This window comes from Chlamydotis macqueenii, chromosome 17 (genome assembly GCF_036417535.1).
Source record: "Chlamydotis macqueenii isolate bChlMac1 chromosome 17, bChlMac1.mat, whole genome shotgun sequence".
In the NCBI taxonomy this organism is placed as follows: Eukaryota; Metazoa; Chordata; class Aves; order Otidiformes; family Otididae; genus Chlamydotis; species Chlamydotis macqueenii.
Genome location: NC_141572.1, coordinates 8,586,862 through 8,606,328, shown reverse-complemented (window position 1 = coordinate 8,606,328; position 19,467 = coordinate 8,586,862). Strand labels below are relative to the sequence as shown.

The 19,467-nt window shown below is 37.2% G+C and overlaps 1 protein-coding gene across 4 annotated transcripts in view; it reads left to right on the top strand.

The window, feature by feature from the left end:
- TANGO2 (transport and golgi organization 2 homolog) overlaps positions 1-19,467 on the top strand; it is a 39,369-nt gene that overhangs the window by 10,269 nt on the left and 9,633 nt on the right. For all 4 annotated transcript variants that reach the window (XM_086761844.1, XM_086761845.1, XM_086761843.1 and 1 more), the window contains 5 exons: positions 672-793; positions 6,155-6,243; positions 8,142-8,261; positions 9,263-9,377; positions 18,892-18,962. In XM_086761844.1, the coding sequence (XP_086617970.1) occupies positions 738-793; positions 6,155-6,243; positions 8,142-8,261; positions 9,263-9,377; positions 18,892-18,962 (451 nt within the window). In that variant the 5' untranslated portion in view covers positions 672-737. The remainder of the gene's footprint in view (positions 1-671; positions 794-6,154; positions 6,244-8,141; positions 8,262-9,262; positions 9,378-18,891; positions 18,963-19,467) is intronic.

Sequence of the window (19,467 nt, the reverse complement as noted above, 5' to 3'; positions counted from 1 at the left end):
ATATTTGAAAGCTGTTACGTGGTTTTGAAATAGATAGCACGTTTGTCGTGCCATCTGAGCATGGCCAGAATTCTAAACATACCACAAGTGCTGGAAACCATTCATCAAAACGTACACTCTGGTCCAATGTATTTTTGTTAGTACCTGATGTTTTTCCTGATGATAAACAATAATACTTTCTTCTGAACTTTAATAATAGCTTGGCCTAAAGTATACTTTAATTACAGGTTTGGGAGTGTATTTGATCAGACTTTTTGCAGTTTCTGCAGTGGTTTGAGTCTTATTTTCACCTTGATTCTAACAAGCATTTTGCTTTACTGGAGACAGGGTGGGGGAAAAAGGTAGCGGTACTTACTGGTAATGAGCAGAAGCTTACATAAATAGTCTCTTTCATATATTGCTAGCGTTCTAGTCTTGATTAGTCTTTTCCTGATGCTTGTTTCTTTCCTAAAAACATGAATTAGCCAGTCATAACTTTCAGACAATCTCCATAAGAATTTTGGTAGTAAACCATTCATTGAAACAATTCTATTTTGGAAGTCCTGTTTTTATTTATTTATTTTTATTGAGAGCTATTAGTGAGAACATGGTGATCTTTTAAGCTTCAGCATAGAAACAAGATTATTTTCTATAATTTGCAGTATAATATATAATCTTTATTTACCTTGTAGGCTATTACAGAATGACCTTACGCTGAGCCTTTGTGGAAGAAGCAAGATTTAAATATCAGTTCTTCAATGTGCATCCTTCTATTCAAATTTGACCCTCGACCAGTTTCAAAAAATGCATACAGGTAAAGATGTTTCTAGTTAAAACTTTGAGTTGTCACTTTGTTGTGTTTTCTCCCAAGGACAGGACCTTCTTGTTCATTGCGTAGTTCACTGTTCTGTTCCGTGTTGCATTGGGGCTACCACTGCTTGCTCTTCCTGGTGTTTGACGGAACTGGCTAGCTTGAGAATAGGTGCAGCTGCTTTTTAAAATATACAGAGATGAAGTCAAGGTAGCCTCACAGTTATTTATGCCTATCAGTTTGCTTTTGGGACAAGGTGTACTTAAAGATCTTGAGTTGCTGTTTGTCCTAAAATGAAGTACTTATAATTTCAGAAAATGCTGCAAGTCAAATCTCGCTGCTTTCAAACTGATTATACTCTTGTATCAATGTAAAACAAGTAGTGCTGTGAACTGGAGAATAAGGAACTTCAAGTGTCCCAGCCTTCCCTGTCCCTCAAATATCCTTGCAATTAAAGTCTTAAGTAATAAACTAACAGTCAAGTTAAAATTCTATGTAATTAAAATTAATTAAAATTTAAAATTAATTAAAATTGTAGGTAATAAAGTAAGTCATGTGTATGAGATGTTTAGCCAAAAGCTTAAGACAAAACAAGCATCCATGCCTCTAGGTAACGTTTACGTGATGTGTTGATGTCATACGGTGAGTTTCCCAAACGTTACACTTCCTGTAATAATTTTCTCTCTCGTTACAGCCCTTAATTTTAAAAGTTCATATCCAACATCAGTATCTTTGAGTACATCTAGTATGTAATAGAAAAATAGCACTTCAGGCCAGTAAGAAGACTGTAGAGTTCTATTGCTTTCTATATTTATACGTACCGTATAGGTGTTCCGCATTACTTTGTGGGGTACAAGTATTGGTATTCATCCAGACACCATCAGTCGGTGTGCTCAGTAAATCATTGTGTCTTTCACTGACTTGCTTTTCTGCCCTTTTGTGTTGAGAAGCAGATGCTATTCTATAGAAAGAAAGGAAATGAGAATGGAAACTTCAGTTGTCCATTGAGTGCGTTCATTTCTGCATCTGGAATCTGCCTAAGAAGGGGTTTTTTTGTTTATGATGTGACTGATGTTGAATTAATATATCGATTTATTTGGTCTGACTTTCTTTGTGTTGCTAGTTGGCAAAAGACAGATTCATCAATTTGACTCTTGGGAAATCTCCTTGGATGTAAACTGTAGTTGCTTGCCAAGTGAACTTTCTGCCATGATCAATATTTAAAAGTAAAAGTTACGGTATTTTGCTTGCTAGAAAAAAAAAAAATTGCATCAAGATCGAAATTATTGATTTATAGCAGAAAACAACTTCTTATCAGTGTCAGAATAGGAGAACGCTTCTGAGATGTTTTGGCCCAAATTCAGGAATATTTAATTGTATTTAACTTTCTCAGCACCTTTTGTTAAGCAATGTCTTGCTCTGTACCTCTGAGAGAAATTACTCTGAGCCACCTGTTTCAGTGGTAAGTACCAGGCCATAGTGTTCTTAGCATCAGATTCTAACATCACATACCAAACTTAAGTCTAAGGATGTCGTGCGGGACGGTGTCAAATGCTTTGCCCAAGTCCAGGTAGATGACGTCAGTTGCTTGTCCCTTACCCACCAACGCTGTAACCCTGTTGCAGAAGGCCACCAAATTTGTCAGGCACTATTTGCCCTTAGTGAAGCTGTGTGGGCTGTCACCAGTCACCTCACTTTCCATGTGCCTTAACATAGTTTCCAGGAGGATCTGCTCCATGATCTTCTCAGGCACAGAGGTGAGACTGAATGGCCTGTAGTTCTCTGGGTCTTCCTTGTTTCTGTTTTTAAAAATGGGGCTTATGTTTCCCCTTTTCCGGTCAGTGGGAACCTCACTGGACTGCTACAAGTTCTCAAATATGATGGATAATCACTTTGCAATTTCATCTGCTGGTTCCCTCATGAATAGTAGAGAATAAATAATGAATCTCTGTCTTCCTGTCCTGTTGCAAGTTGCTGTTTTACCCCTTTGCCTCTGTGTTTTCTCTACGGGCCTATCTGTAGTCAAGTTTAGTGCGGTGTAACAAACGCTTTACTGTAGTCCATTATCACTGTCAAAGGTAACGTTCTGCCTTTACATTTTGCCAAACTATATTGTGTGTGTCTTAGAAATAAATACACGTTTCAAGCTTCAAAGCTATAATCAGAGTCTTTTTATGGAGCTGAATTGCATTGTAGGAAATTGCTTTAATGGAATGATTTCTCATGTTTTCATCTCTCTGCCTGAACATTAAAATAAATCTTAATATGTAAATCCGAATACAGATGAATTATTTCAGCTATAAAAATAGCTGGATAGACTTCTTGCAGTTTATTAGATGAGGGTCACTTAATATTGCTCCTTTTCAGTATGATTATGTTTAATAAAAGACAAAATGAAGATACTTAGATTATAGCAATCCTGTATACTGGTTTTGTGCTAAGCTTAGGAGTTTGTGTATTAAACTTGAGATGGGGAATATTCCATCACATCAGAAAGACTTCACTTATTTTTAGTATTAGACACTATAAACAAGCTGTGGTTTTGTGTCAAGAATTATTGAAGGCAAAATATAATTGGAGCTTCAGGAAACAAGAAACGGACTTCAGCCAAACTATTTTTTAACAGTAGAGACAGTTATTTAAATAAAAATCTGTAGAAGGAGGATGCATGCTGTAAATGGAGGATATTCAAGTGACATGACGGAAATTTGGTAAACCAGCTGAAAGCATATAGATTGAAGACTAGAATCAGCTAGAAGAAGAGAAATTATGCAAGTGTTGAAGGAACGGTGTTATTATTTGGCATGAGAAAGGTGTAAGTGTACATACACTGTGCTTTCCAACAGATGCTATCTTTGTTGGGCAAAATACTAAGCATCTCCCTTACAGAAAGGATGCCATTGAAGTGTAAGCCTTTTTTATTTTCTGTAGTATTTCTCATGTGCAGCTGGCATCTCGTGATTATGTTTTAAAACACTCTATTAATGAATTTGCAGGAGAGGTCCAGAAACCTGCAGAAAAATAGTACGTTTCAGTGCTGAGTAAAATAATTAGATTTTGTTGGAATTGATTCTTGTATGGTGTTGCTTAAAATTAGAACGAAAACTGTGTGATCTAACTTCAGTTTACAGTAGCAAACTTGGCTTCTACTGTGTAATTGTAAATGACACATGGCTGGTAGGAGGAAGTGACAGTGGTGAAGATTCTGAGTTTATAGGAAACTGGTTAAGAAAATCTGCAGGTTTCTGAAAGGTGCATTTAATTAAAATTAAATATTAAGCAACATAGCTGGAGAAAATGGGAAACGCCAACCATCTTGCAATTGAAATAAAGGGAAGTCATGTTATGGGTAGTAATGAGCAGCACTTTGGAAGTTGTAGCTGTTGGACCATGGCATGGCGTGGTGGAGCTGTGTGCAAGTGTGTCTGCAGTCACTTGTTGCTCTGAGTCTCTAGGGTATGGCTTGCCTAGCAGTCTTTTGCCCTTTGCTTGGATCAGCCAAATTCATTCCTTGCTCTTCCGTTGACGATGTTCTACTAATGAAAAGCCCTTTTTTTTTTTTCCTAAATTCGAAAACAATGATTGGAAAAGGACAGATGGAAGAGCAGCATCAAATGAAGGCTCATCTACAGGTTTGAAAATGGCAGTGTTTGAATGCTGATTCTCGGCACAGAAGCCCAGTACACTTCTAACTCCAGCTTTTATTTATAGATAACCTGCATCTATTTCACATTGGAAGAAGTAATTAAATTTTGTTTCTGATGCTGTCTTCCATTACTTTTGAATAATGTAAAAAGTTAACTTTCTCACTCTCAAAAGATGGATGCACAGAGTCAGGTTAGCCTAGGCTTTCCTTTCTAGTGTTCCAGTACTGACACTGCTAATGGAATGACTGTGGCCTACCTTCAGTAAGGTGTTTGTATAATCTGTAAGGGAATACACCAAACAAGTTGCTGTGTTTTAATAACTTCTGCTGGATGAAATGGACAGAGAAACAGGTTTTGCTTTTCAAAGGCCAAGAACTGAGACTGTTCTAAATTCCCCTGAAGCTGTCTGGCTGTACTGACTCTTTAAATCTTTCCTGCTTTACATTCATGGCCTGACTGGCTTGAACTGGTGTTATCGTTGAATCTGACTGATCTGCAATGCTACTGAGCCTGCAACTTTTGAGGAAGACTTATCATGTCTTATATGTCCACTGCTGCTTAAATATATTGAACTTGGTGTTTCAAGTCTGCAGGTGCCATTTATGATAATTATCAAAGTACAGAGCAGAGGGAACCAGGCGTAGCTAGCAGAATTTTCTGTCACTGCTGTTTCTTAATAATTTCTGATGTTTTTTAGTATCAGTTTGTTTTCTAAAATTATCACATTTTAGATGGCACGTGAAGAGCTGCTGCATGCTTTTTGTCAGGACAGCACTTGGTCTTGTGGAGTGATGTGTTTATTTCTAAATATAATGGATTTAATCCGGCAGCATTTTTCAATTGCATATTATTTTTCATAACTTCTTCCTACCTCCTGATTTCTTAGCCTCCACGGCTGCGTAGTGTTTCTCTGCTGCAAGGGCTGACTCATTAACGATTCAACTATTTTATCCTGCTGTTCTGATAGAACTCGGATTATGCAAGCACCTACACATGCAAAAAAAAAAAAAGCCACAAAACAACAGAAAACCAGAGGGGGGGGAAAAAGCCCCACCAAAATACCTCTTGGTGTTACCAAGATCCATGCCTTTGCCCTTTACTTGTCTGCCTCCTTGAGTATGCTGTCGTTTCTTCAAACGAATTTCAGTAGGGCTGGACTTTTGAGACTATCACAAATTTATCTCTGTTCCACGTACTTACAGACAAAAGCATCTGACTTCTATCTTTGAACCACATAAACAGAGCTTTAGGTGTCGAAGTTAGATTGGAAAATAGTGTGACTACGTGATCCTAAGTAATGATCTAGTAAAAAACTCTCATGTTTCAGATTTTTTTTTAATATAAATTACCTATAAATCTGTGGGTTACCTTTAAATTTTCTTTAATTTGTAACTTCACATGCCGAGGAATCTTAAGATTGGTTATGCACTCTTAATTCAATCTCTTGTGTTGTAAGTAGTATTCTTTGAAAATAATAGCTACCTCATTCACAGAACAAGATAGTTTTGCTGAGTGTCTTAAGACAATGAGAGAGAAGGCTGCTGTCAGATATCGTTTTGACCTTTACACTGAGTGATAAAGGTGAGATGGGAGGATAAAGGACATTTTCTTACTTAAAATGAGCTCATGCAGTGGCAAGAGTTGGATTCTGTTCCTGCCTGTATTGTGAAGTTCCTATTTGTAAGTAATAGTATCTTTTTCCTCTTGTGTTCTGCAGACTTATTCTAGCAGCTAATAGAGATGAATTTTACCACAGACCATCCAAATCAGCAGATTTTTGGGACAGCAGCAATGAGATCCTTAGTGGTATGTATGTCTTCTTGTTTTGTACAATTTATAAGGGAATTACGGCCTGGATTTTTTTATTGAGGGGGTGGTGGTGGTGCATTTCTGATAAGGAAGATGCTTCTTTCCTTTACTTCTGGCTAAAACATGTCATAAGTTTGAAAGACAAGTTGTGCTATTATTATCTTATTTGTGTTTTACTATCTTGTGGAATTTTTTCCCGGTTTATGTTCTTTAACCGATTTCAGTTCGAGCAGTGCAATGGATTAGATTAATTTGTCCATTACAAGTGATTAGTTTAGTCAGACTGAAATGCTTCTTAAAATAGGTGAAACTAGTTGTTCCACAGACTCCTTGTCTGTAATACTGACTTGAAATCATTAAACCAAGCCTTCAGAAATTGAAAACGTCCTAATTTCTTATCAGTTAATAATTTATAGGCTACAGAATAATTTTACTTATGATCTATCAGTTTATTAGCTGTCATGTCTACATATTGTTTAAACTGATAGTAGAGTCAGTCAGCTGTCTGGTTCCCTTTCGTAGGGAATCTATCTGTAGTAATTTTTAAGTATAATCAACGCTTCTGCCTTCTCTCAGAAAGAGAAATGAAGCTCTGGAAGACAAAGCATTGTTTAAATGCAAGATTCTGGCTTTGCAAATACCCTTTGTTGATGCTGTGTGTTATTGTCATTGGCAGGAAGGCCTGTGAGGATAAATTACTCCCACTGCACTGCAAGTCCCTTGCTTCTGAAGTTCTGGCTGACGTTACTGTTTCATGCCAGATGTTCTGGCATGCTTCCCCTGCTATGTAGCAGTCTAAAACAGACAAACACAAAACTATCCTGAAAATTCCAGGACCCTGAATTTTTGTCTTTTATATTCTTGTCAGCTCTGTCCATGTTTTGTGTAAGAATCTGGTGTATTCTACATCCAGGGGGTGTATCTGTGGGGGATTCCATGAATATATGTTTGTGATAGCATTATTATCTCAAATGAAAGCAAGTTCAACCAAAATACATCAGACTTATTCTTTATGTGACTTAAAAATGAGAAAATATTTTGCGTTTACAGCAATTTCAGAAAACAAGAATTGCTATATCTTAATCACTGGGCATTGGTCAACAAAGCTGCATGTTTTTCTGTTGCCTCTCAGTTAAGGTAGAGAACAATAGTAAAAGTGTTGTGTAAAGATGCGATATGGTTAACCTCGGTATTGAAGTTTGGATGCTGGAGAAAGAAGGGAGTTTCTGCATAAGAATGCAAAACCTGTTCTTTTGATGTACTGAAAGTTATTTTATGATATCACTCAGAGTTAAAAGGTGCCTAACAGTATACATGTTATATTGAACTAGTTTTAGTTTCTCTATTAAATGCTTACTGGTTAACATGAGCTCATTACAAGTAGGTAGTGGGTTTTTTTAACTTTACTCTCAAGAGGTTTGGTTGTGGACTTCACTTTTGTGGGTTCTCCTAATATAAATTACTGTTACCAGAGTCCAAGCTTTTTATCAGTTACCTATCTTATTCTAAATTTTTCTGATTACTTGTGAAGTTGAACTTGCAAATAACTTTAATCTTCTGAGATTTGCTTTTGAGCTAACAAGTATTCTGAGCCTGCTTAAAGTTTTATATGTATTTTAGCATATAGTCAAAGCTTATAATTTTGCTTTTACGTTTAATTTTCTTGTTATCTCTCATCTATTATTGCAGTAGCTTGGAAAATGTTTAATAGTGCAGAATTGGGGGGCAGGTAATATAAGTGAGGTTACCTCCCTTCTCCAGAAAGACAGTCTTTTACCTTCTGCATTTTGTCCAGCCTGATCAAGACTTAGGATTTGCATTAAGAAATTCTGATTTAAGCCTGAGATTTTTTTCTTTAATGAGTGTAATAGCTCAACTCTTGCTTATTCCGTTAGGTCTGGACATGGAGGAAGGAAAAGAAGGTGGGACGTGGCTGGGAATCAGTAAGAAAGGCAAGATGGCAGCCCTGACAAACTATATGCAGCCAAAGATTGATAAAAATGCGAAAGGAAGAGGTATGAAGGAGTAGAAATAGAAAAATAAGAAAGGGAACAAACAAGCCCTGGTGTACCAATAAAATAGTGATTTTTACAGTATTAATTTTTTTAACACCATTTTATGGACAAATAAAATGGTTGTGTGCTGGAAACAGAATTTGTGAGCTGATGTGTGTGGGGAACTTGACTGGTATAATAATATTCTAATCAAGCAGGCAAAAGTAAAACAAGATGTAGTGCCTAGAGCCTGAAGTTCCTTTCAGACAAGAAATGCAGCACCGACTGTCTTCTCTTGACAGTAATTCTAATTAGCGTTAGAACAACTAGAGAAGCATTTAGATTTAGATTACAGTAGACTCTTTTAAATGTGTATGTTGTTGTTCAAACACCTAAGTCAGAGAAACAATATAACTTGGGTTATGCTGGAGCTTAGTCCGAAAGATTATTGTAGTCCCTTCTCCCCTACACATTGATAAATCAGAGGAGCAGAAATAATAGGAAAAAACCCTATTCCAAAAGAGCATCTGTGGGGGTTTTTAAAAGTAAAAATAGGTCTGTTTGTAACTGTCATATGGTTCTGCATTGAGAATATATTGCAATGGCAAAACATGTTATACAGAGAAATGAATGAACCGTGTCATTTGCAATTAATTTTAGGGTCATACAGCAGGGAAATGGAGCAAAATAAGAAAGAGTTTGGCAAAGTAGGGGGAGAGGAAAGGCACATCCAATATAGAATAGTTAATAAATGTGAATTCTGTAGAAGTACTGACTGAGAGCTTCTGACAGAGTTCTTCCAAGTAAAAGTCAGGCTCTTAATGTGAGCATGATATAATGCTGTAGGGCTTCTAAAGGCTGGTTGGTTGTTTTGGAGTTTTTGGTGGGGGGGTATTTTGTTGGGTTTTTTTCGCTGTTTATACCCTGTTGGTAATGGGAATCTTCTATCTCGCTGTTTGTTTTACCAAGCCTGTCAGAATAGTGAGTTCACGCATAAGTTGCTCTATGTATTTCTTTTTTAGGTGCTCTTGTAACAAACTTCTTGACTGCAGATCTGGACAGCTACTCTTACTTGAAGAAAGTTTCAGTAGAAGGACATCTTTACAATGGATTTAACTTACTGGCAGCTGACTTGAAGTAAGTCTATGAAACATCACAGTTCAAATGTGAAAGGGAGAAAGGTAATAGCAGTGACATGCAGATACTTCTTAGCACAGAAGTGTAACAATACAGAAGCCTATCACAAACTAAAGCTAGAGCTCTTCTTTTTTTGCTAATTGACATGTAAGGTCCTAATGTTACTCTAGTCGTAATTTCCTTTGTTATTTTTTCATCTTTGAAACACTAGACGGCTATCTTGTTTTCTGATCATTGCTTCCTACACACGTTCTTGTGACTTTCTCCCTAATAGGCCACAGTCAGTCTTTACCCTGAGGGCTATGTGTCTTGTGTTTTGGAGAAAACAAAACTGTGGCTCCATAATTTCTCAAACTTTTTTTTTTCTCTGAGAGGTGGCATGCTGTGGCAGGATTAGAACAACTGAAGCTTTCAAGCTATTATTCCTGTCAGAGTGACCGTATCATTAATCTTTGCTGAAACGTTAAAAAATCAGCATGTAACAAATACCTTAAGTTTCTGTAGCTGAAGAAAGGACCTTGGATGCTTGATTCTACTCAGTGTGGTTGGCACAGTCCTTTCCACGGCACATGCATATGTGTGCACACACAAGTATATATGGTGATTTTTCTTTGCATTATGCCTTATTCAGAAGAGTGGAAATCCAGGGCTGAGTCTTCTCTAGGATATGTATCATTCTCAGTTAGATGAACACTTCTTGACCATACGCAGGTATAAATTGCCACGAACGCACTTTCTGCAGAAGCATTAATCTTACTAGGCACTGTACCATCAGTCTTTACCCACTCAGCTTTTCTGCATGCTTCTGGGAAACCATATATACTTAAAGCAGAAGGTCATAGTATTTGTTGTTTTCAGTGTAAATAATTTCTAGCACCCTGTCACTAACAGGTCTTGTGTTTACATTTTTCCACTTTCTGCATTAGAAAGCTGGTGGTTCAGACTTATCAGTCATTTCTTCCCTACTCTCCCACTGACCTGCAAGTGTTTTGTCTTCTTTTAAGAAAGACCTTTATTGCAGATCCTGACAGGCTATTAGTTTTCATTTTTTTTAATTTGCTATGATACAATGGGAAAGTGCAATGAAACTCCTGTAAGTTAAAGTGTGACCAAGACACAGTGTGACCCAGCCTGTGGTCACACGACAAGACCTGGCTCACGATCGTATAGGTGACTGAAGTCTAAAAGGATGAATACAGAAAGGCAGACACATGCCACCGGTGCGGATACCAGGAGTGTATTTCTGCTTTGGTGTGCCTACGTAGAAGTAAACATACAGGTTATCCAGAAGCAGGATACGCAATTACAGGGTTTGCTGCTTTTTTGCTATTTTTAGTCTCTACTTTACAAAGTTCATTATCCCACCAGAGACTTCCCGGAATTTTTCTGTTGCTTAAACTAATTTTTACCATGGCCAGAGGATTCTACTTTTTTGTGTTCTCTGCTGCATGTTGCTACCTGGCTAGTTTTCATAAATTGGAAGGCTATCTGTAACTGAAGAGACAACAGAAGAAACAGTCTTACTATGTTCTCAAGAAAACGTGATATTAAGGGTGTGACCTGGCAAGCAGTAGGTATGTTTTTGTTTCTTTTTTTCTGATTTAGGTAAATAGAATAGTCATAATGGCTGCTAGTATAATGATATTAAAGTAGATTCAGCTGACATTATTTGTTAAGGCAGTCATTCATGTGGTGGTTTTGTTTGTTTCTTCCTCCGTGCTAGGCTGATAGGGAATTGTGTGCTCAGTTGAATAGTCCTTCTGTGGTGATGCAGGTCATAATTCCTTGCTGAGTATCACTCTGAAAGTTGTATGTGTTGATTAACTTCTCCATTTTGACACATCCTTAGCCTTGGATACTTTGACAAAAATAAATTCTTGGCAGGCTAATGATGCAGAGCAATTTCTATAAGATATGTAAACTTGTCACTTTAGGAAATTAGTGTACTCCTGAGAGAAATGTAGTACATAAATGGAAGCTACTTTTCTATGTAAATAGAAAGATGTTATTGTAGTCGATGATATTTTGTTTAGCCATGTTACTGTTCAAAGGAGAGATTGAAGACTATTCTTAACGTGTTCTTCCGTTGTGTAACAAATAGGGATTGGCTCAGTGGTGTGAAATGGAGAGGAAACTAAAATTGAAAGTGTAAATGAAACACTGTTGAAAAGGGGTATATTGAGTACATGATATTGCTGACTGTAGGCAGCACATTTAGAGAGAGATTTACAGTATTTGAGGTTTTCAGGTACACATTTCAGGAAAATAAATTTTTTACCTTCTCTCTGTATTATTATGGTGACAGTATGCTACATGACACAGATGCAATGATGTGAGAAGCGGAGCTGGAAACCACCATACGGGTTGTAAAATCTCATTTATTTCCACAGCTTTGTGTGGCTCTTATTTTAAACATGCAAGCGTTTTGACACTTCTAGTGTAATCTACTTGCTCTGTGGCATCTTATGATGTCAATTTAAACTCTATTAATTTATCTTTTTTTAATACGAATACTGTGTTGGAAAAAATACTTAGTACTTTTACTTTTCTAATCCCTCCAGTTTATCATCTTTCTGTACCTGCTGAGTATGAGTCATGAATACCCATTATGCTAAATGTACTTTTTATATTGAAGGTATGGCATATGGCAAACAGTGTCTATTTGGAGTCTTGTGTGGCTGCAAAATTCGCTTCTAAAATGGCAATGTTGCTACTTCTGCAGTTTTGACTGTCAGTAGGTTTGATCAGAGAGGAACCAGGTTATTGGAAGCTGCACTGGTCTCTAAGAAAATACCTGCTTAAGATTCAGGGCAGTTTTCCTTCTTTCTCCCTCTGTAGTAATATTTGAAGTACCAGCGAGCTGCTTTGGTTGACGATCGCCACAGCATTTCTGTCATGACAAACCCTGTGTTTATCTCCAACAAATGAAGCTGCTACAGTTGCTCAGACTTCCATGGGCATCTCAAACTTGTTAGGGTGTTGTGGCAGCATCTCACTTGGTTCCATACTGCCAAGTGCGTAATACAGACTGCCTTGAAGGAGAAACTGAAGGGGCAGCTTCTTGTCGCTCTCCCAGCAAGTTTAGAGGCTCTGACAGGTGGTCAGTTAGAGCCAGTGTTGCTTATGTGCAATAAGATCCCTGTGTAATAGGAGTGAATCACGTTCTCCAGGAGGAGGAGATGAATTGTCCTTTACAAAACAGGTCAGCTGGAGGGAGCTGCAGGAAAAGGCCTTTCGTGAGCTTTTCTGCTCTCCGCTGTGAGAGGCAGTTTTCAATCCCTCCAGTGGAAACGCGGTGAACTATACCATCACCTGCATTGACTGATTTGTCAATGTATTGAAAATAGAGATTATTTGTATTCTTCATGTTCTCATCTGGAGAGTGAAGTTTGGTTAATAATCGGTTTATCCTTGATGTGATGATGGCTAGAACTGAGTTCCAGTTGAAACTGCAGATCCCCAAAACAATAGGGCTGGAATGCATGGCAGAGTGGGAGAGGGATAGATAGACAAATATATATTATAAAATACATATTTAAGGTATGTATATATATATTAAAATATATAAATATAGATGTAAATATATAGAGACTGTATTTATTTTATTTTTTTTTAATATGGAAATCTACAGTTGGTTTTGTAGCAACATCATTGATGAAGTTAAAAAAAGCAAAATGCTGAGAAGGCATCTGGGAGAAGAGTTAATTGAACCGTTGATAGTGCAGGGCCTTATAAGATTAAAACACCTGAACAGTGTGATGAGGTTTTAGAAACATGAGCTGTCTCATTCAGTATGGTTATCAAGACAAGGCTGTGTGGGAGGGATTTGATTGCTCTCCAGAGATTAGACTTAAGAGCCTTTCCAGTGAAAAGTGAGATAGGGTCAGACTGCTGGTGTGGAAAGAATGCAGATGGGCAAGTTGTCATGATTGCTCTGTAAGCTCACTTACATTTCTTCTCATGCATTGTCTGTCTTAATACCACCTTCTGCAGAGTACATCCTCCTTGTGACTTCCTCATGAAAATGAGTTGTCCAGGTACTTCACTAATGCGTTCTGTACCTTTGAAATATCCATAGATCTCCAGTGATTTGCAAGTCTAATGCGATGGGCAGTCCAATGTGAAAAGAAGGAAAAAAGCTTCTGCAAAACCTTTTATTTTCTCTTCCCTCTTGTGTCAGCTTCTGCCTTGGCCAAAAAAATTAGGGCAACACCAAAGAAATGATTAGACACTGACAACAAAATCAAGAGTAGTGCTGTAAAGCAGACTGTATGCTGTGAGTATCCAGCAGTATTTTTTCACAGTTTTATTTGGTAGTGGGTGGTATATGTACAAAAATGTTGGGTTTTTATAGTTGGTGATTTGGTGTGTGGTTTGGATTTTTTTTAGCTTCAGAACAGAGTTTTCTGATTAGCTCATGAACATTGAAGAAAATTAATCTATGAACCATACTACTCAGTTGAAACTACTGTTCAGCATTTCAAGCTGCCAATTTAATCTTTTCTCCTTGCACAAAAAACGTATGCACCCATTATTCATAAAACAATCCAATGTCCTTGTTTGTAAAATATAGACCCTGTTAGAAGATTAGAGCTCAGTGCCCACGGGAGTGATCACTTGGTGATAACCATGCCCGGTGGAGCTTTACTGCCTCGTTACTTTTTTTCTTTTCCTTTCTGTTTACGTTTTTGTTGAATGTGACTTGGAGCTGCCTTGAGGTTGAAGCAGGGCAGGAGTGCAGAGGGACATTGCTTGTATTTCATCAGCGTGAAGAAGTAATTCTGGCAAACTCTGCATGGCTTTCATGTTTCTGTGAAGTATCTATTACTACTGAGATTTATGCTGCCTAGAACATTTCCTAGAATATTTATTATGGCTTACATTTTTTGACAGAGTGATGTATCGGAGAGCATAATTTTTATGTAGTTTTAGTTCCTTCTCTTTCTGCTGTCAGCTATGGCTGACATTTAAAAAAAAGTACATCTGTTGGGGCCTATTGTCATCACTTTAATTATGCCTTTATTACTTCTCCAGTGTAATTGGTGTCTGTACTTGTAAAGCTGGGAGGGAAAAGAATCTGATTCCAGGCCAGGATTTTGAAGCTATTGCTGTGATCGAGCTTACAATGACTTTCTTCATATTTGCTTTTGCCTTGATGTTCAGTACTAGGTATCTGTAAACAGTAGGAAGAGAATAGGCAGAGCCAAGTGATAAAAGAAAGAGTAGCTGACTGGCACAGTGAACTAAATTTTGGAAGTACCTCCATTTCAGAAATCTCTTGGAAGGCTTCAGTCTTCTTTTGACTGAAGACAGCAGCAGTGTTGCAGTGGAGGTAAGTGTAATAGAACACACATAGTTAGGGGAATGTGGAATGTAGAAACAATAAGATACAGATGTCCTGAATAGTGACCCTGCTGTTTGTATGTATTCCCCATCTTTTTGTTAAACTCCAGGGGATCTTGTTACTGAATTTCTCAGTCACGAGAATCTCAGAACAGATGCTAGGTGATAACATCCTTTCACATAAAAAGCTGTTGCTAAAGGAAATCGTTATTCAGCATGTGATCTCATTTATGACAGGACTTGTCTTACAGCTGTGTTCGAGGGCTTGCTTGGGCCATTAGTCTCCTTTTCCATCTAAAACTGTCTTTTGAGACCTCTTGTCATAACAACTGCTCTGATCTTTTTCTCTTCAGAGACCTTCGACAGCAGATACAGGTTTGACAATTTGAAAAGAGTATTTAATGCACCACTAAAATAGTTTGTGTAATTCCTGGTGTCTTAACTGTAAACCCCCCATAATGACCTTAATGATTCTTAATGATTTTTACCTTGTTTGCTTAATACGTAAAATGCTTGTAATATATTTGCTGCTGTAGTCTTAATTTTTTTTAGTGACCCAAGTGTTAATGTTAAAATAGGCCATTAGCAACCAACTTTTTTTTTCTGTTTTTGAACTTTGGTTTATGTGTTCTCCTTGTACTTATTCATTGTCTGAATTGTATTCATTCTTATTTATGGATTACATTTTTCAAAGTACTACTACTTGCTTTTGAGATACAACATAAATAGTTTACTCCATGAAACACAGTAATTTGGTAACTTGAGGTGACCTAAAATTGTTGATGTGAGAATGCAGTGTGTCAGTGTACTCTTATGAGTGTTTGACTTCTTGTATCCTAGCATGTGACTGGGGCCCGGAAGTCAGACTGGTCTGTTAATGACAGCTCAGCTCAATACTCTCCTTTTTTAGCTGCCGAGGGATTCTTTCTGGTATTAGTACCAACTGTGTGCCAGGTCTAAATGTATCGATCAGATCTAAGCTTATAGGAAGGTGTCTCACCCCAGCTGGGATAGACATGCATCATACACATTAACATCACTTTATGCTAACCATTAGCTGGACATGAAGATAATATAAAGAATGCTGAAGAGAGGAAAGGCCTGACACTGCTAAAATGGCCAGCTGGTCCTAACCTAACATTAATAAACAAGCACTTGAGGACATTAAGTATAACTTCCATTCAGTTTTCAGCCTGGATCTAGACTGTTTATGTAAGGCTTTGCAAGGGCCATGACATGCTTTGAGCGAGACTATTAACATCATCCTGTTTTCAAAGGTTTCAGTTCTTGACTAACTGGACTCGGACACCCAGGTCTCCTCATAGAAGATCTGTCGATCCTTTGAACTCCATTCCTTAAGTATGGCTCGACTTCTCTGGTTTCCTAAAGGTTTTTTGTCTTGACGACCTGGCAGAATCCAGTTAAGGGAAGAATGTATGGGAGTCAGTACTTGAAATTTTATAAAATTTGTAATAGCATCCATCTACCTTAAATGCAAAATATCTTGGTTATTTAACTGGAGGAGCTAGTAATAGGAAAAAGAGTGAAAGACTTCTCATTGTATATGACATGACTAGAAAAATAGTTTCATGAAATACACCTTTTGCTCATTTTTCTCATACAAATATTGCTGCAGACAAGTATACTGACAAAAAAAATGCTGAACCAGCATAATAGGAGTGTATTTCATTACAGACTTTTCCCACTCTTCCAGTAATTTATTTCTAATACTTAAGCTTATTCAAGACAGCAAATGTGTGTCTGGTGAAAAACAGTGATTATCTTAATTGCTATGTTTACCTGCTCATGAACATACTATACTTTTTTTTTCTGTGGAGCTTTTAATTCAGAACTTGTTTGTACTTGAAGAAGTCTCAAGAAATAGAAGGGAAGTTCAAGTTGTTGCTTATAGAATTTTTTCCTTCCGCCTGTACTTTTCTGCAGCACTTCCTCATATTTATTGAAAATACTAGATTTCTCTGCCTTAGTGTGTTTTAAAATAATAATTTTAAAATACCCTTTGTCTCTGATTAAGAAAATAAAAATATTTTAACAGATTCCATAAATGGGTCACATTAACAAGTTAATCTGTGGTAGCGGAACAGAAATTTGCATCTCAAGAAATTAAAGAAAGAAAATTATAGTAATATTTTGTGTTTTCCTTTGAGTTTTTCAGCTGCTTTTCTTATGGATATATAGGTATTCCCAATGTAAATACTGCAAATGGGGTAAAGAAACAAATGACCTTTTCACTAATATACTTTTTTTTGTTTTTCCATTGATGGATAAGAATATTTTTACCGAATTACAGGTATACATTCACATGAGAACCCTTGCAGAGACTAGTAAAAACCTGCAGTGTGTAAGAATTACAGCCATAACAGGAAAGGAGTGATAGATACTCAGTACCCTACTGCAACTAAAGCATGCTACTTGTCATGATTCAGGGCAGTTGTCTGTGGAGAGTTGGGGTGGTCAGTAAGGAGTCTTGAGATAGCATAAGGTAAATTTGAACAAGGATCATAACGTTGAAAAGAAAAACAAAGATAAACAAAATATATGTCTTTTAAGCCACTGGAGGAAAATTCAGAAAATGCCGTGTTTCTTTTAACATAAATTGTAAATTGAATAACTGAGAGCTGGTTATATGATATTTAACAATAAAAGCAACAGTACATAATCTCACCTGCTATAATCACTGTCATCTTACTATGCCAAAAAAACTTGGACATTTTTCTGTACGACACCAGAAGTCTTGTGGTTTTAGGAGGAGGAAGAGTAGTACGCAGAGGAGGAGAGGCAGTTTTATTTTTGCTTTAGTGGGTTTTCATATTCCTCCTCTTGCCTCTTCTGACTTGTATAATTAATAAGTTAATATTTCCCTCATCATGTGGCTGTCTTGCAAAGGATGCTTTAGGACATCTTTCAGGATGTTTTTTTAAGAATATGAACAGCTGAATCAAGACTGTTTTGCTTATTATTGAGGCTTGAGTAGCAGATGCTAACTTATGCAGAGCAATTTAACTTCCAGTACATCATTAATGAGATAATATACTTTTCTTTGCATCAAAGCACAGATATCTTTTTTTTTTATCTCATGGAAAAATTAGGAGCTGGAAATGGCTTCTCTGCTGTATTATGTTTGAAGTTGCTCAATCCAAATTCAGCCTTAACTGCAAGTTTTGTGTTGGATTTTTTTTTTTATTAAAAAACAAAAAAACCAATCTGCTATCCCAAAACCCCGAAACAACCAATTGGTAGCGATCTGAGGAATCACAATTTCATGTGAGCTGATGGGATTGAGGGATGTTGAGTGAACCATCTAATGGCAATCTATTCACCACCCTCTGTTTCCCGCAAGACACACAGGCTTATTGATGACTTTCTTGATTTTTATTTTTTCCCCCTTATCAGTTGATTGGGTATTTGTATTGTCAATATCAGCAAGACTACTTAAAAATCTGTGCTATTTGGATATGCTGATACCTCTGCCAAGTGAGAGTTAGTTGGAAGCTGGCTTTTAACATTACATGAGATTCCCCTCTGCTAAACTGCGCACAAGAGAGCGTGAGTGCTGGAGCTAGTGCCTACAATTAGAGAGAGAGCTTACAAACAGTAACTACAATTACCTGAAAACAGCCTGAAAATGCGTATCTGTCACTTAAAATAACTAACTATGCCCTACAACGTTATTATAAGTGGGCCTAAAAACTTACTTCTGCCATATAAACCCGCCCACAGTAGTCAGCCTCTTTAAATGCAGTAGCAATTCAGAAGAGATTGTGGGAAAATATTACTTGCTCTGATGGATTGTCCTTTTGTTGTAATGTGCCCTCTTCCCCCAAGTAACTAAGCCTCCGGTTATTCAAAACCATACAGATTTTTGTCATTAAGCTTGGCTACTTTCCATGCAGCAGTTCTGGGTTTTTACTGTATTTTATTAGTTATGTTTGAAAATGTTAATGGTGCTATGTGACAGTAGTACAGCTGATGCACTATTTTGATAGGAGGAGAGTGATAGAACTCATCAGTTAACCTCTGGGTTGTGGTATCGTAGTAGTAACAGTAGGAGAAACATCTTGCTGTGTTTGAAGACTGCGTGTAATTAGAGCGTAATCAAATATACAAGCTGATGGTTTTTCAAGGAGAAATTCTTATTTATGTTTTTCAGTACTACCAAAGGAGATGTAATTTGCTACTATGGAAACAACGGAGAACCGGAACCTGTTTTCCTAAATCCTGGTAGGTTCCCTTCAGAAAGGTGTGACTATTGCCCTTTGTTATTTTAAAGGAGTCAGAAGGTAGCTGTATTGCTCTAGTAATTTAGCTATTTAAGCATTGTCCTTGCTACCTTTTTCTTTGCATTCTTTAAAAAAACCCAAACCTTAAATTAATTTAAGTATTTACTAATAAATTTCAGGAAAGCATCAATAGTTCATTAAAAGCTTCTATCCATGTCAGTGTACTAATGTACTGCAATTAGTGGGATGCTCCCAGCGTAACTGATGGAAGGACCAGAAGTCTGTCTTGAGGAATGGGATTTTTAAAGGTTCATGGACTTGACCTGAACCTTCCTTACCCAGGGAAGGGGTGACTATGTGTGGGCATGTGTGACTATGCTCCCCTAGAGACAGAGTTGGCTTAAAAAAAACCAAACCAACCAACATGCTGAAACTTTTATCTCTCCTATCAGGTGGATTGATTTAAAATATTTACAATCTAGCCAGCTATGTATAACAGTACTCCA